General features: G+C 37.1%; 1 protein-coding gene across 1 annotated transcript; it reads left to right on the top strand.

The window, feature by feature from the left end:
- Positions 1-7527: 7527 nt before the first annotated feature.
- Positions 7528-11987, top strand: traf3ip2a (TRAF3 interacting protein 2a). Its single transcript, XM_063001043.1, has 9 exons — positions 7528-7589; positions 7826-8125; positions 8515-8623; positions 9037-9197; positions 9859-9947; positions 10067-10135; positions 10312-10416; positions 10532-10606; positions 10960-11987. The coding sequence occupies exons 1-9, from the start codon at positions 7574-7576 to the stop codon at positions 11104-11106; spliced, it is 1071 nt and encodes a 356-aa protein (XP_062857113.1). The 5' UTR covers positions 7528-7573; the 3' UTR covers positions 11107-11987.
- Positions 11988-13650: the final 1663 nt, after the last annotated feature.

The raw sequence follows: 13650 nt of genomic DNA, 5'->3' as shown, positions 1-13650 counted from the left end.
TGAGAATCAGAAATCTTTCAGCTTCACACACTGCACAAACATGGAAGAGTGAGTGAGTGAGTGAGGGATTGTGTGAGTGAGTGAGTAAATAACTAAGTGAATGATGTTCTATAATTCTAGAAATATACATACACACCTATAATCCAGATTCATCACTGTAGTAATGATGTGTGATTCAGTGTGATGGTTCTAGATTCATCACTGTAGTAAAATGTTCAGTGTGATGGTTCTAGATTCATCACTGTAGTAAAATGTTCAGTGTGATGGTTCTAGATTCATCACTGTAGTAAAATGTTCAGTGTGATGGTTCTAGATTCATCACTGTAATAAAATGTTCAGTGTGATGGTTCTAGATTCATCACTGTAGTAAAATGTTCAGTGTGATGGTTCTAGATTCATCACTAGTAAAATGTTCAGTGTGATGGTTCTAGATTCATCACTGTAGTAAAATGTTCAGTGTGATGGTTCTAGAATCATCACTAGTAAAATGTTCAGTGTGATGGTTCTAGATTCATCACTGTAGTAAAATGTTCAGTGTGATGGTTCTAGAATCATCACTGTAGTAAAATGTTCAGTGTGATGGTTCTAGATTCATCACTGTAGTAAAATGTTCAGTGTGATGGTTCTAGATTCATCACTGTAGTAAAATGTTCAGTGTGATGGTTCTAGAATCATCACTGTAGTAAAATGTTCAGTGTGATGGTTCTAGATTCATCACTGTAGTAAAATGTTCAGTGTGAGGGTTCTAGATTCATCACTGTAGTAAAATGTTCAGTGTGATGGTTCTAGATTCATCACTGTAGTAAAATGTTCAGTGTGATGGTTCTAGATTCATCACTGTAGTAAAATATTGTTCTAGATTCATCACTGTAGTAAAATATTCAGTGTGATGGTTCTAGATTCATCACTGTAGTAAAATGTTCAGTGTGATGGTTCTAGATTCATCACTGTAGTAAAATGTTCAGTGTGATGGTTCTAGATTCATCACTGTAGTAAAATGTTCAGTGTGATGGTTCTAGATTCATCACTGTAGTAAAATGTTCAGTGTGATGGTTCTAGAATCATCACTGTAGTAAAATGTTCAGTGTGATGGTTCTAGATTCATCACTGTAGTAAAATGTTCAGTGTGATGGTTCTAGATTCATCACTGTAGTAAAATGTTCAGTGTGATGGTTCTAGATTCATCACTGTAGTAAAATGTTCAGTGTGATGGTTCTAGATTCATCACTGTAGTAAAATGTTCAGTGTGATGGTTCTAGATTCATCACTGTAGTAAAAGGTTCAGTGTGATGGTTCTAGATTCATCACTGTAGTAAAATGTTCAGTGTGATGGTTCTAGAATCATCACTGTAGTAAAATGTTCAGTGTGATGGTTCTAGATTCATCACTGTAGTAAAATGTTTAGTGTGATGGTTCTAGAATCATCACTGTAGTAAAATGTTCAGTGTGATGGTTCTAAATTCATCACTGTAGTAAAATGTTCAGTGTGATGGTTCTAGATTCATCACTGTAGTAAAATGTTCAGTGTGATGGTTCTAGAATCATCACTGTAGTAAAATGTTCAGTGTGATGGTTCTAGATTCATCACTGTAGTAAAATATTCAGTGTGATGGTTCTAGATTCATCACTGTAGTAAAATATTCAGTGTGATAGTTCTAGATTCATCACTGTAGTAAAATGTTCAGTGTGATGGTTCTAGATTCATCACTGTAGTAAAATATTCAGTGTGATAGTTCTAGAATCATCACTGTAGTAAAATGTTCAGTGTGATGGTTCTAGATTCATCACTAGTAAAATATTCAGTGTGATAGTTCTAGATTCATCACTGTAGTAAAATGTTCAGTGTGATGGTTCTAGAATCATCACTAGTAAAATGTTCAGTGTGATGGTTCTAGATTCATCACTGTAGTAAAATGTTCAGTGTGATGGTTCTAGAATCATCACTGTAGTAAAATGTTCAGTGTGATGGTTCTAGATTCATCACTGTAGTAAAATGTTCAGTGTGATGGTTCTAGATTCATCACTGTAGTAAAATGTTCAGTGTGATGGTTCTAGAATCATCACTGTAGTAAAATGTTCAGTGTGATGGTTCTAGATTAATCACTGTAGTAAAATGTTCAGTGTGAGGGTTCTAGATTCATCACTGTAGTAAAATGTTCAGTGTGATGGTTCTAGATTCATCACTGTAGTAAAATGTTCAGTGTGATGGTTCTAGATTCATCACTGTAGTAAAATATTGTTCTAGATTCATCACTGTAGTAAAATATTCAGTGTGATGGTTCTAGATTCATCACTGTAGTAAAATGTTCAGTGTGATGGTTCTAGATTCATCACTGTAGTAAAATGTTCAGTGTGATGGTTCTAGATTCATCACTGTAGTAAAATGTTCAGTGTGATGGTTCTAGATTCATCACTGTAGTAAAATGTTCAGTGTGATGGTTCTAGAATCATCACTGTAGTAAAATGTTCAGTGTGATGGTTCTAGATTCATCACTGTAGTAAAATGTTCAGTGTGATGGTTCTAGATTCATCACTGTAGTAAAATGTTCAGTGTGATGGTTCTAGATTCATCACTGTAGTAAAATGTTCAGTGTGATGGTTCTAGATTCATCACTGTAGTAAAATGTTCAGTGTGATGGTTCTAGATTCATCACTGTAGTAAAAGGTTCAGTGTGATGGTTCTAGATTCATCACTGTAGTAAAATGTTCAGTGTGATGGTTCTAGAATCATCACTGTAGTAAAATGTTCAGTGTGATGGTTCTAGATTCATCACTGTAGTAAAATGTTCAGTGTGATGGTTCTAGAATCATCACTGTAGTAAAATGTTCAGTGTGATGGTTCTAGATTCATCACTGTAGTAAAATGTTCAGTGTGATGGTTCTAGATTCATCACTGTAGTAAAATGTTCAGTGTGATGGTTCTAGAATCATCACTGTAGTAAAATGTTCAGTGTGATGTTTCTAGATTCATCACTGTAGTAAAATATTCAGTGTGATAGTTCTAGATTCATCACTGTAGTAAAATGTTCAGTGTGATGGTTCTAGATTCATCACTGTAGTAAAATATTCAGTGTGATAGTTCTAGAATCATCACTGTAGTAAAATGTTCAGTGTGATGGTTCTAGATTCATCACTAGTAAAATATTCAGTGTGATAGTTCTAGATTCATCACTGTAGTAAAATGTTCAGTGTGATGGTTCTAGATTCATCACTGTAGTAAAATGTTCAGTATGATGGTTCTAAATTCATCAGTGCAGTTGTAAAGCCCTCAGTATTGGTCTCACTGTAAACATAAACTCATTTTTTCTGCATGTTGAGCTTTTATTCTTGCTTCTTGATTCCCAGTGAACCTGTTTACGTTCTACATGCTGTGTTGGCGTGGATGTGGCATGTCATTTACGGCACGCGTGTACCTGAGCACCCTGGCACTGGTTGACATCTATTACCTGGTATGGGTGATCCTGCTCGACCTGTGCCTGGTGTTCCTGCAGCCGCAGCCGTTCTGGCACTCTCGCCCATGGTGCGGGATTATAAATGTTCTACAGTACGCTACGTTCTATGCTTCAGCCTGGCTGGTCGTGGCCTTCACTGTTGAGCGCTACCTGGTGTTTAGAGTTACAGCGGTAAGACAGCGCCACCTACATGGCGGACACGCCCTGCTCACCTGCACCAGCATCCTTGTGTTATCACACCTGGTGTCTGTTCCACTAGGATGGATTAACGTTGTGGTCCAGGTACACACAGTAACTACACTTTATTTTTTAGCCTTTATTCACACCTCTGAACTCACCGAGCTTCAGGTACAAAACCCTTCAGAACTGATCTGTCGCTGTCAGCTATTCACCAGAATTTCTGTTTTGATCTAAATACATTTTATAAGCTTTAAAGAAGGTTCTATTATTTTATTTAGCACTTCTATTATTATTATTATTATTATTATTATGGTTTTTGTTTTAATTATTTTATGTCTTTTTTTTATTTATTATTATTGTGTATATATTTGTTTTATTATTTATTTTTTATAATTTTTATTTATTTCTACTGTTATTTATTATTGGAAATACTGTTCATAATTTGTTTATTTTATTGTTGTTATCAATGTTTTATTAATATTATTATATCATTATTGTTACTTTAGTTTTATTATTTATTATTACTTTATTATTATTATTATTATTATTATTAATTTTTGTTGTTGTTGCTATTATAATTAGCTTAGCTTTCCTCCTGTATGTTCCAGGTGAATCAGACTCAGTATGGTCAGACTGTTGTCGTTCCTCGTTGTCTTTATCGAGATGCTCTCTACTCCACTGTGGTGGTTTGGGTCACGTCCTTCCTGTCCTGTGGCATCCCCATTCTGCTCATCATCGTCTTTAACTCTCTGATAGCATACCACCTGCTCTGCTCCAGCCGCCTCTTTACTAAAGAGGAACTCCGAACCATCCGTGCCTCTCGGACCCGCGGTTCTGCCAGCAGGACCCTCCTGCTGCTCGGAACCGTCTCTGTAGCGTTTGTGGTTTTTGGTTTGCCACGTTTTATTACCTACTGCATCCTAAGAACTACTCACAACCATAAAGAGTTTAACCGTGATGATTACTCCATCACCATCAACATAATTAGTGACATCGCAAACATGCTGCACAACCTGAACTCCACCACCAACTTCCTGCTCTACTGCCTGGTGAGTCGCAGGTTCCGCCAGGAGATCGTCAACATCTTTGCGTGTCGGGCCAGAGCCAGCGAACTCGGTTCCTTCTTCAACCAAACCACCATGAAGGTCTTTTCTGTAGCAGAGCGGAGTGAAGCGACAGGACGAGACCCAGTCTCCATCGTTCTCACCAAACTGAGACGCTTTGATAGTCCAGCAGTGGCCGTCAGCAGAGACTCTTGACATTTTCATCACATTTCAGGGTCCAAACAAGTTCTGAAACAACAATGTGCTTTTCTAAATAGCTGCATAATATGACCAGAAGAATGCAGCCATCAAAGCTATCAAAGACCTGTCTAACTAGTCTGAGACTTGTGACCAGCTAAAACCAACCTGCTGGCACAGGCTGTTTAATCAGCAGGGTGCTCATCATGATATGGTTACTAAAAATGAATGAAGTTTCAGAAGTTAATTCTTCTGTTATATTTTATACTGTATAAGTTTTAATCCCCATCATCAGCAGGGAAAAACGTATTAACTGAATTGTGTTCTTTTTTGGCGGTGCCAAACATTAAATTTAAATTTAACAAATACATAAAAACTGTGCATTCAAATTGTGCATTAAAAGCAAAATTGCATATTTATGTTTGTTTCCTCTTAGGATTTTCAACCACCATGTAACAAGACTGTATCATTAATGAAGAACATAATACATATTACATAAGTCTAAATTAACAAATATTAACGATACACCAATAAAACAATCAGACATGAAACTATATCTTAATATTCGTCATCTTGTTTTCCATACATATTAGTCATTCAGCCATTATTATTATTTATAAAGCATACTGTATTATACTGTATTTACTGAAAAGTAAACAGTTTACTGGGTAATATTTACACACCACTGGATTGCTATTGTTTTATAATCAATCTGAATTCATCAAATTATTTAAAACCTCATTAAGAGACTGAAACTGTGCGTAAATGTTGTTGGACTCTGTTGCCATACTACTGGTATATTTGATTTACTGGAGCCTGTCACACAGCTTTTTTCACACAGCTAAACCATGTCATACCTCATTTATATAAAATTAAGACATTTCAAATCAGCATTGCAAAGACATTGAAGGATCGGCTGTCACCTTGCCGATCACTAGTGTGACCCCAGGGTTCACAAAAACTCGTAATAATATTGGCTTATTGTGCCAACTTCATAAACAGATACATGAACAATATTTTTACTGCCCACATGGTTACTGAAATACAGGCCTTTTTGTTCATTTTTTACTATCAAAACAACCATTACTGTTACACATAATGTTCAATCATTCATTTTTACTAAATGCTTCATCCTGGTTATGATCTCCATGGGTTTTGCCCAACCTGTAAGCCGGTTTGAGGGCTTGATTACACAGCTGGTAGAATGAATGCTGTATAGCAACATGGTTTCCAAAGACTTGGGTTCAATCCTTGCCATCAAACGTCTAAACTTGGTAACTCACCTGTCATCATACAGCATATGTTTGTACTAAAGGTAAATGTCACATGCTGAGTACTATACTACATGCTAATACCTGGAGTATACCAGGAGTAACATTAAGTACTGGTGTAATATGCAGTTTGTCATGTCAAACACATCTCTCTCACTTTATGAAGAGTCAGAGCCGAATCATTTCGACTGGGTGGAATCGACTCCTACATTTAGAGTTGACTTCCAATGAAATAAACAAAATAATCGACTCCTTTAAAATCCTGTGTACAGACGCACACAGACACAGACACACACACACACACACACACACACACACACACACACACACACTTTGCTTTATGTAATGTGGAGAAAAGGGGAGGAAAGTCCCTAATTTGCATATAACAGTTTCTTCCTGTTAAAAGTGAAACCAGGAAGCACCGACACACCTGAAACAGGTAAGAGCGCGAGTTACCTGATTAAGGTTCATGATTTTTATTTACATGTCACATTAATTACTGTAGTTTTAAACCATGAATTTAACAACCATACCACTGTGTTACTGTGGTGTTTTGGTTAATGTTAAGTTGAGGAGGACAGGGGTGTAAACACAGTAACATTACTGAAATGTTCTCACAGTGGTGACAGTAATCACATAAAGTTCTTACCACGTTATAATCAACTGTTTTGCTAAAGAAATGGTTTCTCACCTTCACTTATTGAAATTGTATTTGGGAGAAAAAGAAAAGAACCTGGCCAATACTGTCTGAAATACACAGTGTTTTACACATGAATGTTCCTTCGGTGAGCTGGAAGATCTCAGGTGTCTCAGATCTCCAGTGAGAAGTAAATAACAACATCAGGTTAAAAAGTTAATATAAACCTGCTGATGGAGCTTTTGCTATTTCATTATTATTTTGTAACTACCACTTTTTCCATAATAATTAAATAAAATTAATTTTATCATTATTATCATATCACTTAGTAGTCAATTTATTATGTAAGTTACATTTTATTATTATTGTTATTATTTGTAAAAAAAAAAAAAAAAAAAAAAAAAAAAATACTGTTATTATTATTATTAGGATTATTATATTTATTATTGACACAGTGGGAAGTGCTGTCGCCTCACAGACACTGTGTGTGTGTGTGTGTGTGTGTGTGTGTGTGTGTCCTGTGTGTGTGTGTGTGTGTCCTGTGTGTGTGTCCTGTCCTGTGTGTGTGTGTGTGTGTCCTGTGTGTGTGTGTCCTGTGTCCGACTGGCAATCTGTCCGGAGTGTTTTCTGCCTTTTTCCCAACAAAATAAGACGCACTTCGACCCTTACCAGGATACAGCAATGATAAAACAGACAATGAATGCATGATTATTTATTATTATTATTATTATTATTGTTACTATATTTTTATGATCAGCGGAAAAGAAGAAATAATCTGAGGACACCCACATCATGGCTTCATTTCCAGGTAACAAAATATCACCTTGGAACTTTACTCCCAAATATTTATAACCAACTAATCACAACTAAACTGATTTATTAAAAAGAATTGGTTCATCACGTCTTGATCTCAATATTTGAATGCTTTTGCACCTCAGCTCCTGTCATAGCATAATTCATTAGCATTTTTAAATAAGCAATAAACATACATATGTTTACCAATGAAATCATCAATTTAAATTCATTCTCCCCGTCTCTCTTTAGAAGCATCCTGTCCTCATCTCAGCATTCCGGTAGAGATGGACGAATCAATGACCTCATCATCTCTGGACTTGGCCTGGCCGGCATGTGAGAAGTGCTCAACACATGTTAATAACATCACAACACCGAATCAGCCGTGTGGGAATTTCTCGACTTCGTTTTCTAAACATGACGAACCCTTATTGAGCTCCCCCAGAGAGGATGAAGAGGATATCGAGGAAAGTCTGGACCCGCCACTTCCTCTCCGATCAGATGTGGGGGAGGACCTGTGCCAGAATATTCCTCCTGAACCAGCACAACTTGGTACGCAAGTCCAGATTTCAAGAAAATGTTCTGCACATTTTAATATAGTGTGATATATTGGAATGAATATATAAAAACGCTCAAGTGGCGCAGGAGTCTTAAAACACTAGTCCACCACTGCAGAATGCTCTAGCTCTCCAGTTCTAATCTCAGCTGTGCTACCGGTCTGACCAAGCGCTCAGCAGACACAGGTGGGCGTGTTCAGTATAACTTGAGCATACATTTTGAGAGACCTTAGCTAAAATGCACTCGGGAATACCATGACATGCATCCAGGGGTGTGTCTGTGTGGACGGGGTTAATGTAAAGTTTTTAATACCATTAAATGCTTTTTTAATATAGTATAGAAAATATACAATAATTCTATTTTAAATGTGTGTGTGTGTGCAGCTCATTACATGAGGAATCAGCGTTTTGGATGCCCATGGATGCCTCCACCTGTTCACCAAAATATACACACACCACACACACCTGAGTACCAGAGATACCCCCAAGCCAGGTAAACACACACACACACACACACACTTTCATCATCTGCAGGGTGGGGGCCGGACTATGTGTGGGTGGGTGGGTCTTCATGCGCTGTGTAAGGACCCTGATTGGCGGAAGAGACGCCTGTACAGAATGTAGGGGCGAGAAGAGGAGGGCTGTACACGTGTCGGAAGAGGTTTGTACAGTGACGTGCTCTCCTCAGATGCAATCTGGTATCTCTCAGCAGCGGAAGACAAAATTGAGTGTGCTAAATTGGGAGGAAAATGAGGAGAAAATGCATTTAAAAAATAATAAATAAAATAATGTTTGGTTCCAATAAAACGGATGGATGAAAAGTACAGAAGAACCTGAAATTAAGTTTTCACACCCGGTTTACTGTTGTATACTTGCACACACAAAACTCTGTACTGTTCTGTCTAGGCCTCACAGAAACCCTGCAGTTCCCATGATGACGCCCCAGGACACAGCCCCTGTTAGAGATGTAATGACGGAGGCGTCGGTCTTCCCCTCTCAGCCAGTCAGAACAGGCCAAACTCAGTTTCAGGAGCTGAAGCGAACCATCACTCTCCCTGATGAATGTCGTGAGTTTTTTATTGTGTTGCTGCATTTATCTTTAAAATATTTGAAAATGTGGACACCGTGCTTCTGTCTGATTCTGTTTCTGCATATTTGTCACACTAAATCATTTTAGATGATTAAACAACATATTACGTAAAGGTAACTTGAGTAAAAACACATTTTATAAAACATGATTTTATTGATTTAGGGTACAAAATTTGGTGATTAACTGTTTGATTGAAGTTTCTAAAGGGGTCACTAAGTTTTACACATTGGTCTCATCCCAAAATGAGTTTGTTTGTTTTTTTAACTCAGGTTCTCTTTGTGTAATCTCACACTTTGCTTAATAATTGAAATAATTTATTGTTTAAGTGTGTGTTACCACAACCAATCAGAAAGGGGGTGAATAGTTTTTGCTCATCTAAAGTAAGTATGCAGATCACATCCTTGAACTGAGACACTATGACGAGAAGTCCTGCCTCACAATCACTGTTCCAATTCATCCCAAATGTGTTTACTGTACAGGTCACCCAGGTTTCTCTACACTAAAATAATTAAACCTGGTATTTATGGACACATAGTCATGCTGGAACAGGAAAGAACCTTCTCCAAACTATAGCCACACAAGTGTAATCATACAAATGACATGCTTATAAATAAGAATTGTGGGGATTTTTTTTTCAGGAACAGTGTTTATCACCTATTCTGTGGATACAGAGAAATGGATCTTCAAGTTTGTGAGATTTCTGCTAAATCATGGCTTCAGGCCTGTGGTGAGTCTTTCAATATTGTTTTATTATCATTTATAATTGTTTCAATTATTGATTGTATTAAAAAGTTGATAGAAATCAGATCTCTGAGCACTAATTGTGTGTTTATGTGTTTGGTGTAGCTTGATATTTTCGACAGCGCTGTGCAGCAGATGGACGTGAACAAGTGGATGGACAGCTATCTGAAAAACGTAATGATCCAACAGACCTCAAATTATACTGTGGTTCAAAATTCATATATTAATATATAAACACATTTAAGTTTTAAACATTAAGACCAAATATGCTGTCAAAACACCATGTGGTATTTAACACCTGAATGTTTACCTTCATAATATACAACTTTATTTATCTACGTATTTTCCAGAAATCAGTTCTGATTATTGTGGTCATCAGCCCGAGGTATAAACTAGATGTGGAGGGTAATGGAATGGACCAACATGGATTGCACACCAAATATATTTACTCACAGGTAAACTGTTGAGTTTAAATGTTAAAGTATGCTAACATGGCTATCATTCTAACATCATATGTATTTTTGTATGGTAGGTGTATAATAAAGCATTTTTCTGATAATTTCTTTTTAGTTGCAGAACGAATTCATCCAGCAGCGCTGTTTGAATTTTAGAATTGTCCCTGTGCTCTTCCCCAACGCCAGCCAGGTGAGCATGAGCACACCAATCTACTAACGAATTACTGTCCAGAGACTTACATATCTGGTATAGACTGTTAGCCAGCACACAGCCAGCAACAATTGACCATGCCAGAATCCAGGGTGTATCAAAACTAGGTGACCTTCGTTGACCCTGTAACGTGAAAGTTCATAAATATGCAGAGAAGATATGATACATGATATATTCAGGCACTTCTGGTCAATTGGGTAAAGTGGAACTCACATCTATTTCAGTAAATAGTTCCACTTTACCTGAAATTATCCTACATGTGTAATGCAGTTTAATTAGGTTGCAGTATGATTGTTTCATAAGTGACAAACTGTGTCTGTGTGTGTTTGTAGAATCATGTACCGATGTGGTTACTGAGTACCCGGGTGTTTCGGTGGCCTAATGATGCTCGGGATCTACTGCTTCGTTTACTGAGAGAGGAGAGATACATTCCCCCACCAGTGGTGCAAGACCTCACTCTCAGCATCAGACCCATTTAACACATTCTATACTACACTGTATATACCCATGCTACACATACTCTGTACTCACGCTATACATATTCTATACACACACACAGTACAGTTTATACACATTCACAATATACACACACTGCAGTATACCAGCAAAGAGCAGTTAGATTGGCCATCATAAGTTAGTGGACCCACTGCATAGTCAAACTGAAATGAAAATATACCTCACTATTGGACATGATGTTTTAGCAGTGATTTACTACTGATTTTACCTACACATCCAAGGACACGGTTTAAACCCTAATACCCATAATGTTTTACACCCCCACCTGTGCTGTATTTAATTACTGGGTGTAAAGTATAAAGTATACTAGTTTGCAATGTCATGACACATGCTGTGGTTCTACTGAGTGAGGAAGTGTGTGTGGAGGTCGATGTTAAAGTGTGTAAATCATAGTGATTTAAATGAAACCACTTCTTTACGTTGTGTCTGTGAATGATTAACGGCAGTTAACCTCGGCGGTGATCTCTGCTGATAAGACCCTTTACACAATAAACATTAAGAAAAAAACCTCCATACAGGATACACACCTCATTTCCTCTCAACTATAAAATAACCCTGAGAAGCGGAGTGGGTGCTTTCCTCTACTTAACCCGGTCTACATGACCTTCTATAACAGATGATGAAGAGTTGTAATATGTATTTATAATGTAAATTAACAACCAACTTTTTGACATTGGCTAGAAACCACTGTTTTATGTACTTGTGTGTGAAATCAATGTAGCCCTATTTATATGAGCCTAGAAGTCACAAGCTGTAATTAACCGTAACAAACAACGACTAACAACAAGAATATTTGTGTTCCAGTCATTAAGTTACATTAACTTACATTAAACCCCAAGATCGCCATTAAATACACGTCTTTACAAGTGTATGTAAACTTTTAACTTCAAACTCTTGTTAAAAGTTGTAAAATTGGCGCCTTTTACTGATTTGCTTAATAAACTATTTACAATATTTACTCATTGTTAAAATTTAATATTAGATACTGCATAAGGACAAACGGATGTCCACAGTAGCGTTGTCTTAAAATCTTGCACCCCGTGTGATATCGCATACTGCACTCCATACATACTGCACCCCCTGATTCAATCTGATTGGATGAACATGAGGACGTAGAGCCGCCCAGCAACCGAAGTGGATATCTACTGTATATGCATTTACTGTATATGTCTGATTCACTTTTGTGAGAAAAAAAAAAAACAATTAATTTGTTAATATGTTCAAATTACAGAAGCATTAAAAGGCGAAAATGTAATTTTACTGTGAGTTTAGTACCTCAATTTAGTTTTTGTAAATGTCGTATGTTAAATGTGTAAATTACTGTTAACGATCAGTAATCCATCTGTAAAAAATAGTACATACATTCAAATTTTGTTTGTTTGTTTATTAGGATTTTAATATGTAATATAAATATATAATAAAATGTTTTACACTTTGGTTACATCCACGACAGAAACGGTAGTTACTCATTACACAAGATTCACCAGTTCACAAGGTTATATCGAACAATTGGACAATTTAGTGTCTCCAATTCACCTCACTGCATGTCTTTGGACTGTGGGAGAAAACCGGAGCACCCGCAGGAAACCAACGCAGACACGGGGAGAACATGCAAACTCCACACAGAAAGGACTCGGACCGCCCCGCCTGGGGATCGAACCCAGGACCTTCTTGCTGTGAGGCGACAGTGCTACCCACTTAGCCACCGTGCCGCCCACATACATTCAAATGAAGAGGAATGATGAAATAAAATACTTAATTATCATAGTTGCTGCGATATGCAAGAGTTTGTTATGATGTGTTGTGTCTAATGATGTTCATTTAATAAATAAATATAAATAAATGATTCCATTTGTTTATATAATTTCATTCCATTTGTTTACTTACACTCAATTCATCCCCCTCATTAATAACTGCTCTGTGGTTATTCAATATATGTAAAACTCTATCTATCTATCTATCTATCTATCTATCTATCTATCTATCTATCTATCTATCTATCTATCTGTCTGTCTGTCTGTCTGTCTGTCTGTCTGTCTGTCTGTCTGTCTGTCTGTCTGTCTGTCTGTCTATCTATCTATCTATCTATCTGTCTATCTGTCTGTCTGTCTGTCTGTCTGTCTATCTATCTATCTATCTGTCTGTCTGTCTGTCTGTCTGTATGTCTGTCTGTCTGTCTGTCTATCTATCTATCTATCTATCATCTATCTATCTAATGATGAGCCGTTTCTTTGGATGAATCGTTTGGAACGTATTGTGTCGATTCAGATTCGAATCAGTAAGACTCGTTAGCTTGTGCCTAACAATACAGGCAGGCAGGATAGAGGCTCAGCGGGTCGTGTCCGAAACCACGCTCTCCTTGTTATTTAGTACACATTACTGTAATTACATAAAATCATGCCTGAAATATTAATATAGCGTATCACGTGACTAATACAATGCGCTGCAGTAGATTGGACTGTTTTGTAGTGTGTAGGGAATCGCGTTTAGGGAATGGAGTGTGATTT

The sequence above is a fragment of the Trichomycterus rosablanca genome, chromosome 9 (assembly GCF_030014385.1).
Source record: "Trichomycterus rosablanca isolate fTriRos1 chromosome 9, fTriRos1.hap1, whole genome shotgun sequence".
Lineage (NCBI taxonomy): Eukaryota > Metazoa > Chordata > Actinopteri > Siluriformes > Trichomycteridae > Trichomycterus > Trichomycterus rosablanca.
This window is presented reverse-complemented; position numbering and strand designations above follow the sequence as displayed.

Coding starts and splice junctions, on each gene's coding strand:
- traf3ip2a (XM_063001043.1), top strand. Junction 8,126..8,514: donor TCCTGAACCAGCACAACTTG/GTACGCAAGTCC, acceptor GTGTGTGTGCAG/CTCATTACATGAGGAATCAG. Junction 9,948..10,066: donor ATCATGGCTTCAGGCCTGTG/GTGAGTCTTTCA, acceptor TGTTTGGTGTAG/CTTGATATTTTCGACAGCGC.